Consider the following 21,346-nt stretch of genomic DNA (forward strand, 5'->3'; position numbering starts at 1 on the left):
TGTTCTTTCCTGTGTATGAAAGGCACGTACCTATGCGGGATGAGGAGGGAGGGAGGGAGAGCAGAGGGTTGTACTTGTAAACGGCTTGGTGGAGAAATGTACGAGTGGTTACCTACAGCAAGTCATGCTTATGGCCCATTCTGTAGCTCTTTGGTATCGTTTGTGCTTGCTTTCTGGCTCATTAAACGATCTCTGCAACATTGTTCTCCCATGACGCTGAAGCGGTTGTTTAATATTGCCATTGTCAAACGTTAAAAGACAGAAAACCAATGTTTAGCGGTTGATATTCTTTTTAATTCTTTTGCCTCGGTGATTGCTTGATTGCGTTTCTTGCTTGTTTTTTGTATTATCCTGATTTTCTCGCGGCTTCCCTATGTTCATCACCGTTTGTATTATGTATCATGAGTCGCTATACCGTCCTCGAGCTATAGACCCTAGTCTGTAAAAGAACTTTTCTCACTAGTGCATCGTTATGTTTATACTGAATGATAATAAAGCCGACAGCATTCAAGAATACCAGTGCTGCTGTGGCGCTCGAACATACTTATACCTTCGATATAAATAAGTAAGAGACGGTTAGAGGATTGATGGCGGAAAAGTAAGCGATAAAGAACAAAAGTAAATAATGGAGCGATAAAGGCCAGTTTGCCGTAAGGCGTAGAGAGTCGGGCTCTGAATTTATGGTCTTTCTTTTTCTCCAGGAAGATTGCTTTAACTGAAGTACACAAGGCACTAGGCTGACCTAAAACAAAAACAAGAAAAGTTTTTATTTTTTCAAGCTTGGGGGCGCACAGGTCACCGACCCTTTATAAAGGGAACGCTCATAGCATCCATCCCATCCATCCATCCAACTCGGCAGAAATTAATGGAAACTGAAATCGGACAATCTTCGTGCTACCAGCATCGTTAAATGCGGCACAAGTGTGCCCAATCTATACAGCCTCAGTAAAACTTTTGTTGGGCCTAGTTGGTACATATATCATTTAGGAACAGAACTTAAGCGCAAATGAAGACGGACCACGAAGACAAGAAAGACAAGGACTGGCGCTTCTTGTCTTCTTGTCTTCGTGGTCCGTCTTCATTCGCGCTTAAGTTTTGTTCCTAAATCCAATCTATACAGCCATCGGCACCGCGTCGCAACTCTTTGGTGGAGAATGCGAAGTCGAATGCTCGGAGGCTCGACAACACGGAAAGCGTGGTGAGTTCGTAAACAGGAGAGTTTATTTTGAACTCGAAAACACAACCTCCAGTACAAGCAACAATCACTGTCACAGCAATGTTGGAAAAAATGTATCAAGTAAATAAAAAAAAAACATTGTGTAGACACACTGTACAGATGTGCCGAAATGGACAAAAAAATTCCGCCGCGATAGACAATACATGCGGTGATAACAAGTTAACGTGGCAATTCGCTCGCTTTGTATATTGCTATACGAGCGGGCAAGAACAACGAGCGACGCGAGTCATTTCGAAGCTGTCTTCAAGTTAACATTGACAAATCTGTCAAGGCAACCAGAGACGCTGGTGGACGATTGTACAGAAACACAAGAACGACGGTACACGCTCACAAGGCACAAGAAGCATGAAGGCACGAGTCGAGACGGAAGCACACTGACAAACTTTGTACATGAGTGGCGTCAGGAAAAAAAAAAAAAAAAATGTCCCAGACAACGACCAGGCGCCGTACAATAAGGCAAGAAAACAATTTTCAGAAATCCGATGGCGTATCGAATGGTAGCTGGATTTTATTAGAATAATAATTCAGAAACGTACAAGTGACATAGATTTTACATAGATTACAATTCCAAGTGAGTACAGTAATGCAAACACAGCTGGAGGCTCGCGCAATCTCTTCTCTTATAAACTATTAAACTCTCAGCACACGGATCAGGGTAATCATATATCTTTAAAATGATAACTAACCGTATCACCGGAATGTGGCATTCCTTAGGATGCGTCGCCGGAATTTCGCCTTTTTCTTGGCTATCTGATGGATTATTTCCTTTTTGTTTAGTGAAATCAACCTTTGTACACAGGATGCCAACGTTCTTCTCGAAAAATATCCACGCGACATATTTTGAAAAACGGAGAGAGAGAGAGAGAGAGAGAGAGAGAGGACAACGATTTCACAGGAACTCTACAAAAAAAAAAGAACAGCGTACAATATTCTTTTTCTGAAAGAGAGCAAGAGCAAAAAACAAAACACCTTAGCGAAACCCAACCTCTTTCACCACACATTGATTCACGACGACACTGCGACGATACCTGAATAATATATATTAAAAAATGGGGGAGGGGGAGTGGGGGAAGGGGTTGTTCTTAGAACATACTGCCCGACATATCACGGATATACGGGATTTCACTCTCGCCTAAACGTCGAGGTGGGGGAGAGGGGACTCGATTGTTTCCCAGCGCCATCTCTCGCGGATCCGCATCCCCACATAGGGCGCGGCCGCAGGCCTCTGGGATCGAGGGACTCCCTATCGGACGACCGAGCAGAAACGCGGGGATTGGACGGCAGAGGCGACCACGTGATTTACCGCGGGTAACTCCCGCCACGGGCCGCGCTCTACGTCGTCCCCTACGTCACAACCCGGTCCCGCTCGCCGCGTCGGCGAAAGACGCACATTTTTTTTTCTTCTTTTGACGAAGTATGGTGCAATGGGGAAGCTGACACACACTTAGAAAGAACAAAACGCACAAATAAGAAAACACGGCGTTCATGGTGAGGTCTGCTTGCGTCGACTTTGGGAGAGGCGAGACGACTGTAGGCGGCAAGAACGCGACACTGCGGTAATCTTTCATCTCGTTCTATTGCATTTCATTGCAATGTTTAAAGGAAATACTAATAAGGCTGTGGCACGGGGAGGGGTATAAAGTGGGGGTGATGAGTAGTGCGGCGGATTTTGACACCAATGCGAGGTCTGACCGACTGATGGCGAGGAAATAAATAATAGGATGTTCGGGAGAACGACGGATGCGACGTACGCCAACACATGACTTTTAAGAACAAGGAAAGAAAAATTAAATAAAATGTAAAGCACAATGAACGAGAACAGCTTCGACTTGTTCCGCTCTTTCCAACAACCTCTACTTTCGTGAGCGAGATAAGACATTTTACTGCCTTCAGAAACAACAGAAAACGTTCGTGTGACTCACTGGGAGTTTTCCTTGAAATAAAATAAAAACAAACAGGAGGGCACACTCTTAGAGAAAGTCCGGCTCAGTCTTCCTTCTTTTTTTGTTTCAGATCACCGTCCTCTAACATCACCACTGGTTGCGTGTGTGTCACAACAAACACGACATCCACGTATAATAAGTGTGTGTGTGTGTCCGCGCCAACAACAACAGTTCGTGGCGCGAACGAATAAATAAATAGCGGGAACGCAAAAAGAATAATAAAACAGTAAACGACTGTAAACAGAGGATACACCATTCGAGTAAAAAACAGAAGCGGTCGACAGGAGAAATAAAAAAAGCGTCGCGGGCAGATCGCCGGCGCAGGAAGACCTCAGCATGCACGCTTTGAGAAAGGGAAAGCATCCACCATGCTATCCCGGACCAGCCGGGAATGCCATGGGGTTCAGTACACTCTAAGAAAAAGAAAGAGTATTTTGACTCCTTCCGGAGAGTCTTGACTTGCCACGTATATGACTCTCTTAAAGGAGGCACGTGAACTCTCTTTGGAGATCATTATACTCTCTTCGGAGAGTTGTGTGACTCACAAGAGAGTTAACGTGACTCCTTAAAGAGAGTCATATACGTGGCAAGTCAAGACTCCCCGAAAGGAGTCACACGTACTCGTTTTTCTTTTTTTTCCTAGAGTGTAGGAAAGGAAAGCAGCAGCAGCAGCCGCAGCGAAGCTGGAAAACTGCGGGAAGGGAAGTTGGCGAACGGAGTCACACTTTGTAAGAAAGACACCCCAAGATGACATTGGCTAAGTGTCCCTGCTTCTATGTACAGAACGAAAGCAATCACCAGAGAACACACGCCCGCCGCAGCATTGCTTTAATATCCTTGTCCTTTTTGGGGGGAACCGTGTGCTTACGCGTTTGGATTCGCTGTAGTGGCCGTAGATTCGAAGGACCAAATTTTTGTTAACGGCGATATGACTAAAAAATTTCTCGCTAAACTAAGTAAACGTTCTGATCGCTGATACGTGGACGTGGGTCCCGGACTGCACTGTCAGTTTGTTCGAGACGGTCAGCCGTACACCTTTTTCAATGTTTACATCACAGCTCTTCGACATCCTTTTTTTTTTCTCCTTTTCTAGAATTCCAAATCACTAAAGCACTGTACACATTCATACGGCCACTAACGAGATTGTGGCGAGTGTTCTCCACGGCCTCCACGTCTATCGTACGCTGCTAATACGTAATGCGCACGGCGGGGGCATGTATGCAAGACAACACTGAAACTAAAAAAAAAAAATATGAGAAAATAGGAGCAGGGGCGCGACAGAAGCAAAGAGGAAGAAGGCGAGAGAGCGGTACAGTATTTCGAGGGAAAATATGCGACGAACACGTTACAACAACGCACACTGTTTGCGTTTCTTTTTTGGGGGGAACCCAGGCGGCCACGAATGCACCGATCGAGGCCCAGAACCAGCTGAGAAAGCCTCGTCGGGTCGGACCGCCCTTACAGGGAACCGGGATCATCAACAGCTGTAAGGCGCGCAGAACTGGTACACGAGCCGCTGCGAGCGCTCCGTCTTCTTCATGATACCCTTCTTGTAGTACTGACGGATGGAGCGGCTCAGCTTGTCGTAGTTCATGGCTGGCCGGTTCTTGCGCTTGCCCCAGAGCCGGGCCACGCGCACCGAGTCTTCGATCTTGAAGACGCCCCGGTTGCGGTCCAGCCAGCGGATGCAACTGCCGTACAGCTGCGGCTGCGACAGGAGCTCCTTCAAGAACTGCCACAGGTGGATGTGAGACGAAGAAGGGGCACGGCCGGCGGCCGCCACAGCGCCCGACGTCAGCGCGACGCCGGTGGCACCGAGGCAGCGGTCGGCGATGTCGCTGCTTGTGTCGCTGGCGTCGTCTGGAACCAGAGACGAAACGTCGTGGGTTAGACTCCATTCAGTTGAGCAAACCACTAAAGTTATACGCGTAGGTAAATAATACAGCGAATGTAAGCAAAACAGAGCAAATGAAACGAGGACCAAGAAAGAGTGGACACAATAGCGCTCGTGTTGTTTTCACTCCTTCCTAGTCCTCGTTCTATTTGCGCTGTTTTACTTATATTCGCTATGAATTCTTACCAACTTGCACCATTTCTGAATCTTATTTAGTACAGTAATACAGGGTTTTGCCAGTGCTGTCGCTGTCAGCACGTTATCATAGTCTAACTTGAAGTAGCGTGAAGAGATGAGGACAGGAACAAGAAAACCACAACCGGGCAATCGCTGCCCTCTTGTGGTCGTTCTTTTTTGTTCCTGGAGGGTTCCTCGTCTCGTTGCACTGCTTAGTGTTCCAAGATGAACCAAGTCGTTCAAATCAAGTCGTTGCCACGTCATAAGGTATGTGCGTTCCTATTCCTGCAAGCTACCATCTCGTGAATCGCACATCTTGCGAAGGGGTAGGAATACCTATATTGTTTCTTTTGCGGCCAATTTCAATATATGCCACACACACCCCATGCCCACAATAATGCCTTGTTGGCGCTGGAGGAAATCAGAAATCCACAAAAAGACACGCTAAGCTCATACTGTGGCCCCCAGAGAGCGCGACGTGCGAGGAGAGAGCCAGATAAACCTGGAACGCAGACAAACGCTGGCGACAATAGGGCATCGCTGCAGTGACGTAGGAGCACGTGGCTAGCGGCAAATGCATAATGCTGTTACACTACTTTGTGCCAACAAGTATACTCGAACATTCCCTAGTGCACTATAGCGAACAACGCCTTTCTGGTGGACTCGTGCTCCCGCTTTTTCAACACTCAGGAGTTCGAAGCGATTAATCAAACCTCGTTCTGTTAATAATGTTCGTGACGGTTGAGTGGCTTCAGTGAGGAATCGGCCAGAGCGTATACGTGTACAAAGGAGGTCGTTCCTGACATTCTGGGGCGTTGAATGGCGCATGATAACGGAGATATTGCGCCTGGCTTTCAGCCCCCGAGTGCAACGTAGAAGGACATATGAAAGCAACTGCTATACAGAGATAAGAAGAGATAAGGCGCTTGCGTGGAGCAAGAAGAAGTGACAAAGAAGAAGAAGAGGTGTGGACAACGTCGTCGCCAAGATATACAGAAGAGTTTTGCTCAGGGATCAGAGTAGATTGCTGCCATGAGTAGGGTCACGGGAATAAAACCGACGGCGAGCCTACCTCCTCTGAGGCACGGAGACAGACGAGGTCCTTTCAGCTGCGCAGAAAGGTGAATTGCCCGAGGGTAGAAGGGAAGTAAACAAGGGCCTCGGGCCAGTTCGTTACTTGAATCGTAGCCACCCGCGAGCAGGTCCTAGGTGCAACGAGCCAACACGTACGCCGGCAGATGAAAAGAAGGTCGCTCGCTGTTCGTGGGATATGCCAAGACTGTTTGTGTCTTAACCTCAAGTTCCAAAGGGAACGTCTTTTACGAGACAGAAGCGAAATTCGTTTATTTATACGATTACTCTGCAACAACATAAAGCACGAAGAGATTTGGCGAGAAATTTGTCGTAGAAATGCTTAGGTGAATGATGCTGCATACTGTTTCATGCAATAGAGGCAGTAAATTTCACTACTCTCCTTAATGCAATCGCAGCGCTCTGTGGACATTCAGGCAGTGTGTAACTTCGAGTGCAGACAGAAAGAATCTCCATAAAACAGCCCTTTCTAAACATTTGTTAACAATAAAGTACAAATGTTCCCGGGTTTCACGCGCCGCGCGCGCGCGCGTGTGTGTGTGTGTGTGTGTGTGTTTCCCTCCACGGAAGCGCTACCCGACCTCACGAGTGGTTCAGATCACCGCTTCACATCGTCGTCTATTCATTTCCTAATTGTACGTATATCGCTTTCTCAGAGCACTCAAGCGCGCGGCCGTGGGAATCCATGCTCGTGGACACGCAGGCAGACAGCCACAGACCCAAGTCTCGAACCAAATCGCTACCGTCGGACCTCACTTCCGCTGCTACGCAGCGCACCGCTTCAGCGCTCAGAGCAGGCGCAGTGATGCACTTCAACTTGGCTTCGCCGCGAATAGTGTCAACGGTCCTCTCTTCTAGGTCGCTTCGTCACTTGCGCAGGAAGACATCACCAACGTTGCACGCGAGGCAACGGTTCGCGAGCATCGTTCGTCGCGACGGCAGGTGTGCTAGCGCTCAAGGTCCGCTGCTCCTAGGGTGCGGCGAACCGTGAGCATGGGGCACACACACACACACACGCCCACTTTAGTCACACCGACTACTATATTCCTTTTCTGGCCACGGCAGTCACTTTCTTGATCCCTTTTTATTTCGATGTGTGTCATTCCCCTCGTCTTATCGTTTTCGCATACTGTTGTATTTCCTTTTCCGCGCTGCACATCAAAGCAATGGAACTTTGTGTGTACAGGAGCCGCAGGACGTTGCTACTTTTATTACATGGCGCCACGCAACGAAGCCCACTTTGCATCGTGCGGCGAAGTGCATCGTACTTGCAGCTTCTCTCAAAATAGAGTACACTCAGAACAGTGATAGCACGGGAGCATGCGACTCTAGGCTATTTACTAAACGCAGTTCGAGAACGGTGTTTCGAGCACATCTCTTAGACATGTTTTTTTAACAAACAAAGAATCCCAATTCGGCGCGTGCATTCTCCGTCATGTTACGCGCAGATTTCGCCATGCGCGCAGCGAGAGAGCCCCCGCACTGTTCAGTTTTTGTTGTTCTTTTTATTCACTCGCTCAATAGCTTGCCGCGCTTGCGCCGTGTGCGCATTGTCGATACCTTGGCGTCGCTACAGCTCCTAACCTTTATTATTACTCGTGGACGTACACTGTCACCTCCCACCACAGCGCGCTAGACGGATGCTATCTGTAGCAAGACGTTGAGCCTCAGTCCAGGTAATGACGCTGAGACAGACTCAAAACATAGGTCATGTAGCGCTCGTTATAAACGGTCTCCGAGTCAGGCCAGATCGCTGTGGACGCGCCACGTAAGCACAGCCAGGAGAACAGCCTCGAAGCCCGACAGAGAGGGGTCCTGGGCTGTCCAGAATGCCGACCGACGGTCAAGCATCCAAAAATGAAAGGTGAAGAATAAAAGAAGACACGTAGCTGGAGAGAAATGAGCGGGTGCAGTAACCATGCTCCCTGAAGCCGCGCCAAACACGGGAGAGCCGCGGTGTACGTATGTATATTCATTCCTTGGCCAAAGCCAGCGAGACGGCGGCAGAAGCAGCAGCAGCAGAAGAGATAATGAAAGTCCGCTCCCTGCTTGTTTCGAAGCGTTCGAGAAGAGAGGCACCACCATCGGACAGGCAGGTGCGCCGCCAGCCCAAGCCTGAAAGCCAACGATCAATTCGGCTCGGCCTGTCCCGAGCCGGGCCAGCGGTGTACGGGAGGAGAGAGGTTTCGGGGGAGGAGGTGGCGGCGATAAACGAAACGGGAGGGCAGAAAAACACAAGGAGCAAGCAACAACAACGACGTCCACTCGGGAAGAAGAAGAAGGAAGGAAGATGGGACCGGCCGCTCGGGCCTCTAGACCGTTGCCCCTGCCGCTGAATCAACGAGAACGCTGGAGAGAAGAAGAAAAAAAGAGCAATAACGAGCGAAGAAAATAGAGAACACGAATCCGCGCGGCGGTGCAAGGCGAGGACTGAGTGCGCGCGCCCGAGCGCGCCCCGAAATGAAACTTTTCTTCTTCCCCCCTCCTCTTACGGCGGCAACACCCGAAAGAGGGTAGGCGGCTTCGGAGAGGGTGAACGGGCGGCTCGAGTAGCTTCGCGGAGTAATCCACCACGCCCTGTTCTCTTCCATGCGCGCGAGCCTTCGCGAAGAGGTCGAAACAAGAGGGGGGAGCTCGGCAGCGAAGGAGATGGCACGGGGAGGGTCGGCTCGAAAAGTGGAAGCAGGCAACCGAGCGAGAGGAGCCGACGCCCATCGCAGTCGTGGAGGGACGGGGGGGAAAGCGAGCCAACAGCGATGGCGGCGGCGGCTATAAAGATTCCAGGCCCAATCGCCGCCGGTAGAACGGCCGCATTCCAGCGTCGGGCCCCCTCGAGCGTCCAGCGAACTTGGCTGCTCGGCTCTTACGGCAGCATCATCGTTCGAGCCAGTTTTTCTTTAGCTGCCCCCTCTCCTCGCCGACCGCCTCTCCTCTAGATGGGCGGGAAGTGGAAGAACAGGTTGCCGTTCGGGAAGAAGAAGGTAGTAGCACCGCGTCGGCGGCAGCTCTGACCCGAGTCAGGTTAGGCTTCTGGAGAAGCCACCGATGCTGCCTTTTTCCAGGCGGTGGTGCCGGTTCCTCCGCCGGTTGCTTGGACGTGGAGAGGAGATCATCGGACGGCCGAGCCCAGCTCTTTCCTCCGGTCGCTATCAACCCCCCCCCCCCCCCTCCTTTCCCCCCATCGCTCGGAAAAGATCGGCGGCTCCAAATTGGGAAATTTTCGTGCCTCTCTGGCCTGCGTGTGTTTGTTTTTGCACGTGAGAGCGCACCGAAGAACACGCGGAATACCATCTCTCCCTGGTGTGCGGCCAATAGCTTTCGCCCTCTCTCTCCGACTTGTATCTCTTCAGGGCAAATCAACCAACACTACCTTCCTCCCTTCTTCGGCAACCTCCCAATTCTAACTGCTTCTCTTCCCCCTCTCCGCTTCTCTCTCTCACCCTGTTTGGATCGAACAGCTACGGACACTCGCGTTACCTCATACCCACAGTTTTGAAACTACACCCTCACCTCCGCTCCTGGTTACTCTTCAAGACATCCATCGTCCGCGTATTTCCGTCCTCCTCACGTAAAGCCAAGTTTAGTGGCGCGCTTCTTTACAGCGGGCCCTTTGTTGCGTGAGGAGTGGCGAAAAGAAAGAAAAAGAACGAAGGCGAACCGGCATGACTGGTAGCCCGTGTTTTTCGCAGGGGGTGTTGAATGTGTAATTTGGAAGGACCCCGAGAAGAAAGCTGGTGAAACGCTCAAAAAAAAAAAAAAATAGAGAAGGCGACTGCGCGAAAGTAGCAACCGCAGTTGGCGGCCCACTACGTCTACGCGGACGCGCGACACAACGAGCAGCGACTCGCGCCATCAGCACTGCTATCAGCGGAAACGTCGCCCCTACCACTGCGCGCGCGCTCGGGCTGTTTCTTTATTGTTGCTTTGACTCATGTCGTTTCGACAACGCCGCTGCTGCAAGACCGGCGGAAAGGCGTCATCTGGTCGCTTGTGTCTGCTGAGCTACACACACACACACACACATAGCCGGAGCTTTTATGGCGCGACGGCGGGCGTCGCCGAGAATGGAAGGACGCCCCGTGAAGCACGCATCCAGCAGATGCCGGTCGTCTTGAGGGTTGAAAGTCAAGCCAACGAATCGCTTATATCGCCATAAGAGGAATTCAGAGAGTGCTTGCTGACCACGAGAAGTGGGTGTACGAATTAGAAACTGCTTTGATTTCTCTTCATCGCTTTGCGAGATCCAAAAATATTCGAGGGTGATTTACTACATTAGACAAGAGGAGGGCTAGCCATACAGCGTTATGAACAGGCGCGAAGAAAACAGGAATAGGCATATTAGGCTGATGATGATTGTGAAGAAGTCAATGCAAGTGTTGTAGATATTCCTCTCCGGACAATAGGTTACATATATGGTTTTGCGATTTATGCGTTCACAAAGGGCATATGTAAGTTCAGAGCGCGGTCGATGTTCCATTGCCCCAAAGAGCCATATGTACAGTGAGCATGGCAGTACTCAGTTTTACCGAATGATAACGGTCGAATGTCATTAAGGTGCCAGGCGTTTCGGCAATAACTTTTATGAGGCGGAAAAAAAAGTAGCTCATCCACCTCTTGGTATTCTTGCAAGACTGGCGGTTTGTAAGCAGTGAGTTGTACGGCGAGCAAGATATTTAGCGCAGGTTGCTTCTACGAAGGGAAGCAAAATTGGCAGAGGAACGGTGTTGCTGCGCTGAAAACAAGACTGTCGCCGACTTTCCTCACTAGAGCGGCTGCAGGGCCGTGTAAACTGCTACAGCGCCTAACCTACTCGGTCGTAAGACCTGATAAGGTACTCGTCGTCCGTTCAACAGCGCGTTGCATGGACGAGTGCAATGTCGTACAGCTCTGATGCCAAGGTATACCCTCCCGAACCGTTAGCGACAAACTGATTACGTCGGTCTTTTTTTTCTTTCTCTTTTAATTTTGTTGCAAGTAAAATTCGTAATACTCCTAGAGATAAAGGCTCCGCGTGAAGACGTACAGGACAGCTGGCAGGGGCAATTCTTGCAAGCAGAACTACATTAATCTGTCTAGCAGAGGTCAGTGCGCATGCCGAACAAGCGAACTCAATATTTCTGGCAGCGCATTCACATTATCATAAAGTACAGGCGCGTGCGATCAAGTCTGCCAACAACAGAACGTGTTCATCAGTGCAACCGAATACAGTGCAAAGTGAATCGGTGGACTCTGTGGATGAGTCGAGTTGTGACACAGCCATTGTACCATATAATGTCGCTCTCCATTTTAAATTCTGTCAGCGCGAAGCGAAGCGCAACGAAGGTCTGTGAACCTCGGTCTTCACAGCACGCGGTTGTTGTTACTAAGATCGAGAATCTTTACACAGTGCAAAGCCTTCTCCGCACTACATCATTGAGAGAAAGGCGAGTATCCATGATGGGAGACCATGATGGGAGTTCTTTTCCGTCTTTGCTAAATCCCTTCGAGTTAGCAAGGTCTCTGCAATTCGCGAACAGCGTCCCTGAAAGTGTCCGAAAGTATCATTTCCAGTACTAGTCTGAAGGATCCTGCTCGGAGCATTGAAAATCTGTTAGTTTAATGCGCTCTTTAAATCGATAATAAAGTGAAACAATAAATTAGTTTAGACTGATAAATTGTGCTCTGAAAACTCTAATGGCGTTAATTTCACGACCATCAGTTTATTAATAGATGCGGAAACCAATGTCAAAAGTTTCACTTTTAAGTTTCCCGCAGAAATGTCCGATGGTGACGTCACGGACTTCACACTGCCTTTTTTTCTTTTCTTTCGTATTTTGGGCACATGCGCTCAACGAAATTTCTTGAAACCTGGTAAGTCTCTGGCTCCCCTAGAGGACAATGTACTTCATTTTTACCTCTCAGGAACTACGTAGGTTCTTGTAGACGTCATCAATATCGATGACGTCAGGGCGACTGGTGCGTCAACTTCAAGGTAGCGTCGCCAGCTGCATTTTCTTTTTGCGCGTTTTCTCGCCTACCAAGCGCCTTGTCGCAACTAGCATGGTGTCTTGGGTATCGTGGAAGAGTAATTTACTAATACGATAAAAATAGTTCTTTTTTCTCTCTTTAGTGTCCTTTAAGTATCTATCGGCATCCCTCCTCGCATAAAATCTTTCAATTCAAACGCTCTCTTTTCGACGGGTCGGACTGGATTAGCTCGCGGCATTAGTTCAGGCGGTAGAAAGTATACAGAGAGGTAGGGGTGTCCACAGCCACTACTCACCGTCGCTGTGGGCGGCGTCACTGTGGCTGTCGCTATGATGGCTGAGGGGCGAGGTGCGCGGCGGCGAGGCGTCCGGCGCCCCGCTGCCCGAGATGGTCTGGCCCAGAAGACTGGCCAAGTCGAGCACGCTGTCTTCGGGGCAGAACTGCGTCGCCCCCGACCTTTGGCCTTGCTGCTGATGATTTTGTTCTGACGTTCGCAGGTGCGCGGCTGCACGGGACAAAGAAACAAAGGAAAGGACAACGTCAATCCCACGTCGCAGATTCCACGTCTGGAGATAGTCATGTATGCGTCTGGCGCTCACGCGCACCAAGAAAATAACCTGTCGCAAAGCATCTACAGGTGGTGTTTACAACGCAGGCATTGACATTAGCACCTCTCAATACACACACCTGTCTATAGAGTGCATTCTTTTAATGAAGTATTCGAAATGGCTGCCATTCTTCTGGGGATATTCAAAATGAGCCCTGCATACTTCTCAGGCACCACAACAACGTTGTTATTATGTTCACGGGTTTGCAGAGCGATTATATTCTTCCAAGCTTTGCATTTGCCACGAACCGGAAACCGCCCTTTCTGTCGAAATAACTTTAAAACAGCTTGGCAGACTGCTGACACCGCGCTAACATACATGCTGCGTGTGTTATTTACAATCTACCGACTCGTCAGCATCATTGCTCCTCTCTTCCTCTCTGCCTGTTTCGCAGTTGAGCTTTATTTTTCCATGGCAGTTCTTGACGTAACGTCACTCGGCACTCCTTTCTTGGCAGTAGTGTGCCGCTACCTTGTTTTGTGATAAGAGGACGACGTAAATAGCTCTAGCCACGACGTCAGCAGCGCTAGAAGGCATGTACCGCTATTTGCTTTCGGGCGCTGATATTCAGAGCACGTTTGCAGTTCGCCCACCGATATGGTCGTGACAATGACGACTTCCTGCCAACAGAAACGTTACAGCCTCGTAAACAGACCTTTACAGCTTGATACGCGCGCGTACCGCGCGCAGATTTAGTGACTGCGCTCACAAGATCTCTGTGACTCATGTTGTACTTGCTTGAATTCAACACTCTCAAGAGTGGGTGAACATGAATGGGAGCTAAAGATGGCTGTATACTTGGCTGTTCTCCATGCATGTATGTCGCTGTACAAGCAGACTACGACTCTTCGTTTTCATCCTGATAGTCTTCCTATTGTCTTTTTTTTTTATCTCTCTCGCTTCAACGTGTCATTACACTGCCATGCCGTTGTCTGCTGTCTTTGCTTTTCTCACACGCCTGCTTTTCGTATCCGCTCTCCTTCTTGTCTTTTTCTCCTTTTCCCTTGCCTCTGTAGTGTAGGTAGCAACCCAGAAGTTTCCAGTCTGGTTAAGCTATCTGTCTTTCCTTCATCTCTCTCTTTCTCTCTCTCTCCCTCTCTTGGAGCATGATATTCGCCGGGAGCGCTAGGCCAGCGGGCCACGAACGACTTCGAATGTACTGTAGCGGTGACGGATTGGTGCCGCGGGCAGAAATGTGTGCGTTGCATAGCTTCAGCTGTTTGGGACAAAGACTTTAAGCGGAGCGTAGGAACCATATGGGAAATAAACTTAAACCTTTAGGAGGGCAGCCTGACCTGAGTGAGTTCTCCGGTGACTATAAGAGCTATAGACTAGACTATAGACTAGAAAACGCAGATTACTTGTGTGTCATAAAAAGCTTGAGGGAGACGATTCAGAACGCTTCCGCGTGCGTCTTCTATAGTTCAAAGAGCAAACGACTAATGGCTCGTGAAGAAGGCTTAACCTAGTACTCTCCGCCCGAACCTCACTAAGCACCTAACATGGCTTGTCGACTATAGGGTTATCATCCGTACATTAGTGCAGCGAACACTATCAGACCCCCGATCGAGAGAACATTAACAAAAAGCAACTTTCAGTGCCCACGCTGCGCTATCAGGCTCCGTACAACGGCGCCCGTAATGTTCCACTGCAGAGGCACTTGCCCGATAGACATGTCTGCGTACAACCCTCTCTGTTAGCAAGACTGCTTTTGTACACATTTGAAGCACCGTCGATAGTGTGTGCGCAATATTCTCGTCACAAAGGGATCGTAACCCTGGAGAATATGCTGTTGCTATCGGATATAGAGCTGTCGCAGCTCATTTAACGAGGGACGTCGCGGTCCACGTCACCGCCCCGATTGGCAACTTGTGCCGCGCTACTGCTTTGGATATTTCTTGCTGTTACGAATACCGAGCGAGTGCACTCGTCCTACCAACACAGCCATAGTTTCTCATGGCTTAAAGAGGAGCACTGTCAGCGTGTTCCCGACCTACGGTACTCCATTATGTGGTATACCTGACTACCAATTACTATAAGGTCGGGACAAGTGTGGTGGCTTGGAGGCCCAAGAATTAGGATATACCCCTTTAAAAATTAAAGCAAGAACTACGAAAACGAAGCCTTAAAACGCATACTAGAATAACGATGCGATTTTTCGTATACAAACAGCCCATTCAAATGAAGATTGCGTGCTTTATTCCATAATGCCAACAGGACTTCGTTGTGGAAATTTGGTCTCCGTTCATTAGCCTCTGCCCCCCCCCCCCCCACCCCTCTCGGAAGCAAACAGGACATTCGTCTAGCTGATGACCCATTATTCCCTTTCTTTGCTTATCCCCGCAGTCCCCTATATCACTGTTTTTTGACGAGGCGCCCTGACGCCGATCCTGACTATGGCTGTGGCTCTGTTGGAAGCCATGAGGAACCATCTATTCCATCACCGAAGCGAGCCGTTTAATTAGAACTGCACTCACCGGACTTCCATATTTCAAGCTGCGCACTGAAGATGTCGCCCGATCCTGGGGCACGGATTCTGAAGTCTTCCTCGCTGAGGGAACACAGTGCGGCGCCGTTCATGTTGAAGTAGTCGGTCCTGAACGACGGGCAACCATACTGTTGCTGAGTCCACACCAGCCACGAATGGACATTAGCCACACTCCACTGATAGGGATCTGTGAAAAACGAAGAAAAAAAAAAGCCTTATGCTAAACGTCCTATGTTACAGCCTTATGCTACATTTCAGATTAAGCGTTTCTTCCATGTTAACTTTCTTTTCAAAGCCAGTTGATATTGGATGATGCAATGCCAGCATAGTCGGCTGATGCACGTGCCCCAGTAATTTGTGTTTTGTACTAAGATTCCAGAAAGTAACTTTTTCTGCTCTCGTCCATCCTAAGGCCATCATTATTAAATACGATGCTTAGAAAAGCCGATGACGACAATAACGCAAATACTCCGTTCCCATTCTTTTCGTTCTTGTGCTTCACTAGCGGTGCGAGAGGAGTTCCGTTTACTTCAACACAGAAATCCACCAGCCGTGATGCAAGGATGATTAGCAAGGAACAGGGTCAATTGGCGTAAATGATAGTATACCAGCCTCATTGCTCTATATTATGCTCGGTGCATTTTGCTGGTGTATGTGCAGTGTAAAAGTAAGTCGCTTCATTTATCCACAGTTCCACGCGGAGAAGCATCTCCGGCTTATCACTATGCAGGGAACCATGTGCAGCACCAATTAAGAAACACCCCTCCCTCTCTCTCTCTACCGCGATCTCAAGAAAGGTTGTACGTGTCAGTTTCCAAGTGCGATGTCCTAGACCGACAGATGACTCAACTCTGCCATTTATTTTTCCTCCTTAGCCAGGTCGGTCTTGTAAGAATATCGCTTAGCAAAGGCAGTCGTCATATTGGAACCACTTACTAAGAAAAAGTAACGTTTTGATACAGAGCACAGAGCTCCGTCAAGAAGCAACATGTTTCACAAGCATATCTTAGGGCGATAGAGGTTCGTTTTCGCTCAGGCCAAATGTAGCGACACCAGCCAAGGCGAACAAAACAAGTGCAGCCTCGGAGGTTACGTGCATGCTTCACTCGTGACTACACGATGCAAAGCATTGAGGGAACAAGCCCTGCAACTGCGACACGGGTCAGTGATAATCGATGCAAATAGGGGATCGCGCTGACATTGAAAGGCTGCGCGTTCGGGAAACGCCCAAAGGGGCGGCGTTAAGCGAAATGGACCGTCACGGACGAGGCTCTTTTGAGGATCTTTCTCTTGCAAGGAAAGTTGCCGATGTATCTGCATGTCGTTACGTCTGCATGCACTTAAGTTATTGCCCGATCTGCTTACATTTATTCTGTCTACGTTCGATTCTTTTCTCAACGCCTTCGCGTTAAAGTAGCCGGGAATAGTCGTGAAAACCAGTTCATTCAGCTTTTTCAGATAGACGACCCACCAGTAAGCGGGTAAAAGTATGCGCCTGCCGTATCTGAATTGAGTGACACCGACGAATCTGTCCGCACACAATGCAAGTACATGAACATGGCTGGCAATTACACATTTCGATAACGATCGCGTTTGACAGGGAGCTTCGAAACTTCAGACAAATCCATGATAACGTCCTTCAAGCTCAATCTGTGTAAACTTGCATGCTTGATTCGGCGATCGCATTAAACAGGTCAGGGTTTCTTGCTGCGCTCGCTAACGTCGCTTATGCTTTGAACGTCGCAAGAGAAGAGATCCATCTATCGAGCGAAAAACGCGGAGAACAGCCCGTTAACTCTGGAGGTTCAATAGAAAGGTATTTACAAAAAACAAACAATTTTCGAACGACCTGTATACCAGTGTCCATGTTCAGCAGTATCGCGTCGCCTAAACTACAGCTACACAGCAAGACGAGGGCTGTCGGTCATATCACATTCAGCAACGCGAGTTTTTCTAAACTCCCGCATACATCGTTTCGCAGATTTATCTAGTTTAGGTAACGAAACAGTAGCGGCATCTTTCACATTTTGGCGTGTGAGGCAGTTGATATCACAACGAACCGATAGCCCATTCAGCCGAAATGGTAATTTTTGCACTAAGGCAGGAAGCGAAAACGACACAATCAGTATGATTTGACTTCTTATGTAGTTGTCTGTCATTTCAATTGCTTTCTTCGGGAGTGTGTAAGAGTTGGGAAAAAAGCCATTCATGAAGCATTCCCCTTACCTCACAATTGACAAAAATAAAATCCTTAGGAGCTGTGTGAGTGCATCGAGCTCACATCTAGGAAAACGTTTCGCAAGATGGCAGCTACTCGCTATGTTGCTAGTCATTTTTACTGCAGTAAATGTGAGCGTTTTGTTTCCAACACGCAAACACCGAAGAGTGACAGCCCCTTTCGACAACACACTTGCATTGCGAAACAAAACTAGAAAGGAGCAGTATCGAAATTTTCACTCGACGTTACTTTTTGCTAACGCATGTCAGGCATATACAAATGAGATCCCGCGAGAAAGGAAGGTTGTCACGACATACGCTTGCTCTGCCTGGTTGAGCTCACAAATCTTCCACTGTGGTCTGAGACTCGCACATTTTCTTAACATGAACCGTTCCCTTCACGCCTCGTACTGAGTATATATAGTGATTGTTGGAAGAAGAATAAGGCACTTATTTGTCTCCCAGTTGGGGACACGGCTCAGTGCCAGTACTGAGTGACGTCTCTACATGCTTCGTGTAGAGACGTTTTCTGGCTTCATGCTACTTTCTGATCTCATTCACAAAAACTATGACAAGGTGCGCCAACACTTCACGATCTGCGCGCGCAGCGAACGCACATCTACCCTTCTTTATTGAGACACTGGTCTCAATAAGATGCAGTTCGTCGATCTGTGTGCTTATGACTTCCATTGCATATATTTCCTTTTTCACCATGCCCAAAGAGCCCTCCTCTCTTTCTCATCTTGCAAGAACTCCAAAACACCCCCCTCCCTCTCACAAACGCACACACACACACAAGAAATAAGCGAATGAATGAGGTCTGAGATTACAGAACTAGTACTCACTCGGTGATATGTTGAGGATCTGGCAGGCGACGTCGATGTCCTTAGCCGCCTGCTGCATGGCGAGCAAATGAAGCTGGTCCAGTTTGTCTGCTGACAGCGAGGTGCAACAATCCGCGGCTGCGTCACTCTCGGCACAGTCCTCAGTCTTGATGGCGAGCCGCTGGTCGTACGAGGGCGGCGGAGGACGGCACGTCTTGGCCGGTGCGTAGGCCATGGCAGCGGTGCCGTGGCAGCGCACTAATCCGGCGCACGGTTCGTCGTACATGCTGGGGCTGCCCGGCTGAGCCACCATCGTCGCCGCAGCAGTGTTCCCTGCCGCAGCCGGGGGCGGTGCTGTGGTGGCTATCGCCGTGGGCGCCGAGCGCGGCGGAGACGCGACGCAGTTCTTAGTCACATTCACGAGTTCCTCGAGAAGCGCGGGATAGTCCAGCATGGCGTTGCCGCCGCCACCGTTGTTCATCATGCACGACATGGGAGACGAAGGAGCCGACTGTGGCTCTTGCTTGATTCGGCATGGGACCGGCGGCACGCCGGCGACGCCGTTCTCGGTCTCGTCGAACCACACGCCCAGCTCGTTCATGCCCCACGCGTCGGCCATGGAGACGGGACTGGCGACGCCCGCGGAATGGCTCGGACTCGGGACCAGTTGATGACGCTGCAAGAAAGACAAAAGAGTGCCAAAAGGTTAACAAGAAAGGTCCCACGGCAGTGTTATGACGTACAGAACACTATATTCCACCCCCGCGCCTACGTCATCATCGTTCAGCCAACGATTACCATAAAAACCGACCGCCATCTAACGCGCTGACGCCCATGGGAAAGGTTCGAGAACAGCTGGTTTGCTAGAACGAGATACAGCACAAGTAGTTCGGGAAGTGCTTTACCGGGCTCGTCATAGAGGACGCCGGTGCATGCGGTAACAGGGTGTGCCAAGGAGGCCTGGTGGGAAGGCGCGCTCAGCGTGGCATCGGACGGTGGTTCGCCTGGAGGCTGCTCTCTGTTAGTAGTGACGGGAGGGGGCCCTCTTTGCCCGCGGCGCAGCGGTGGGTAGGAAGGCTGGTCCGTGGACGGCCTGGCCGGCTAGCGACGGCGGGGAGGATGGGTGTGCGCGCGAGACGAATTCGCCATTAGGAGAAGGCCACCGCTCCTTGCAGGCAGGCTCTTCACGGGCTGTACAACGCCGCCACCGTGGGCATCTCTCTCCTCGCCCAAACCGGTTGGCTCGACCCTCGGTCGTGTGATGCCTGCTAAGCTGTTGCTGCCACTCTCGGTACACAGGGCGAATGGGACAAGCAGCAAGAAGGAAAAAGACTAAAACCAAAGGAGGGCGTAAAAATGGGCTCCGCTTATTCCGCACGTGGAAGGAGAAGGAGGAAAGGAGGCTCGATGGCAAACAAACAGGTGCAAATAAACGCGATCGGGACGTCGTACGAAGAGCCTTTCCAGGGGGTCCACTGATGCTGACTCTTCACGGTGGCACGAATGCCGGCCTGTGGTGCGCAGGACCTTGCGCTCACTTGGGCGAGTGAAGTTGTATCCGAAAGTGGCCGCTTGTCAGGCGGCCATGGAGGCAAGTGCACACCAACACACACATAACCCGGCAAATGCAATGTAACAGGTGTAACAGGGGATCACGCTAGAGTAGGCCAAGTGGAAAACTCGTATGCTCCTGAAATTCTACACCAGGCTAATTGCAATGATAGAGCCAAATTACGGTCTAGAATGAAAACAATATTATTTTTCTTTCAGAAGATGACCATAATGTAAACCAAAGACCTAATTGCGGAATTACAGCATTTCTCAAAATATTGATTTGCATATGAAGTTAATTTATTTGATATCTGACCACGTATTTAAATTAATCACTTCCGTCCGGACAGTTGCCGATTATTTTTAAGAAAATAGAGCCCTGACACGCCCCTAGAAGCCGCCCTCAGCCCAACCGGCATCGCGGCAACAAGGAGCCCGCGCGCGCGTGCACGGCGATACTCACGGGTTCCACGGCTGGGTAGTGCGGCGAAACGAGCGACTTTAACATTGCTACCTCACGCACACATCACGCACAAGAACTATGACGCGACCGGCGGGCCGCTCAGGTTTTATACGGGGCGGCGCGTGCACGTGACTTCAACACGGCGTGACGTCACGCCTATCGACGTCGTCGCCACCGGCGGCCGGTGTGCGCGGCTCGCGCGCGCGAACGACGCGGCGGGAGGGCGTCGGCGACGCGAGAGAGCGCTCCTTGAGGACGCGCGCACGATGCGCGTGGCCCTCGGAGACGCGCAACTACGGCGGCAGGTCCCGCTGAGGGGAGTGCACGACCGATTGCACGGACAATGGTGGCAGCGGCTCAGCGCGCGAGTAAAAGTACTGCTGGCGTGTAGCGCGGGAAAACGAGTGGTCAAACGACGGGGCTGGGGTAAAACAATGAAATATATTTAGACTGATAGATTATTGTTTGAATACTCTGCTGTCGTTAATTCTACAATCAAAGGTATATTGAAAGAAGAAGAAATGAAGGTCAAATGTTCAATTTTAATTTTAGCGACGAAGTCATTGCGCATAAAAAATAATAATAATAATAATAATTGTTGGGGTTTTACGCCCCAAAACCACGATATGATTATGAAGGACGCCACAGTGGAGGGCTCCGGGAATTTCGACCCCCTAGGGTTCATTAACGTGCACCTGAATATTAGTACACGGGCCTCGATAGCATTTCGTCTCCATTCCGCCTCGCGGCTAGCACTCGATCCCGCGACCTTCGGGTCAGCAGTCGAGCACCATAACCACTAAATCACCGCGGCAGGTCAGCGTTGGCCCAGCAGAACTTCCTGAAAGTTGTGTTAAATCACTGGTAGATTCAGAGAAGACTGAA

The 21,346-nt window shown here is 49.8% G+C and overlaps 1 protein-coding gene across 2 annotated transcripts; it reads right to left on the reverse strand.

The window, feature by feature from the left end:
* Positions 1–2,192: 2,192 nt before the first annotated feature.
* LOC119383350 (SAM pointed domain-containing Ets transcription factor) lies at positions 2,193–20,545 on the reverse strand. Of its 2 annotated transcripts, none has more exons than XM_037651432.2 (5): positions 20,462–20,545; positions 18,469–19,123; positions 15,396–15,593; positions 12,606–12,815; positions 2,193–5,040 (listed from the first exon to the last, which is right to left on the reverse strand). In XM_037651432.2, the coding sequence occupies exons 1-5, from the start codon at positions 20,504–20,506 to the stop codon at positions 4,658–4,660; spliced, it is 1,491 nt and encodes a 496-aa protein (XP_037507360.1). In that variant the 5' UTR covers positions 20,507–20,545; the 3' UTR covers positions 2,193–4,657. The 2 variants fall into 2 exon arrangements, with proteins under 2 accessions (XP_037507360.1, XP_037507361.1); XM_037651433.2 differs by lacking the exon at positions 20,462–20,545 and adding an exon at positions 19,353–19,996.
* Positions 20,546–21,346: the final 801 nt, after the last annotated feature.

The sequence above is a fragment of the Rhipicephalus sanguineus genome, chromosome 2 (assembly GCF_013339695.2).
Source record: "Rhipicephalus sanguineus isolate Rsan-2018 chromosome 2, BIME_Rsan_1.4, whole genome shotgun sequence".
Classification (NCBI taxonomy): domain Eukaryota; kingdom Metazoa; phylum Arthropoda; class Arachnida; order Ixodida; family Ixodidae; genus Rhipicephalus; species Rhipicephalus sanguineus.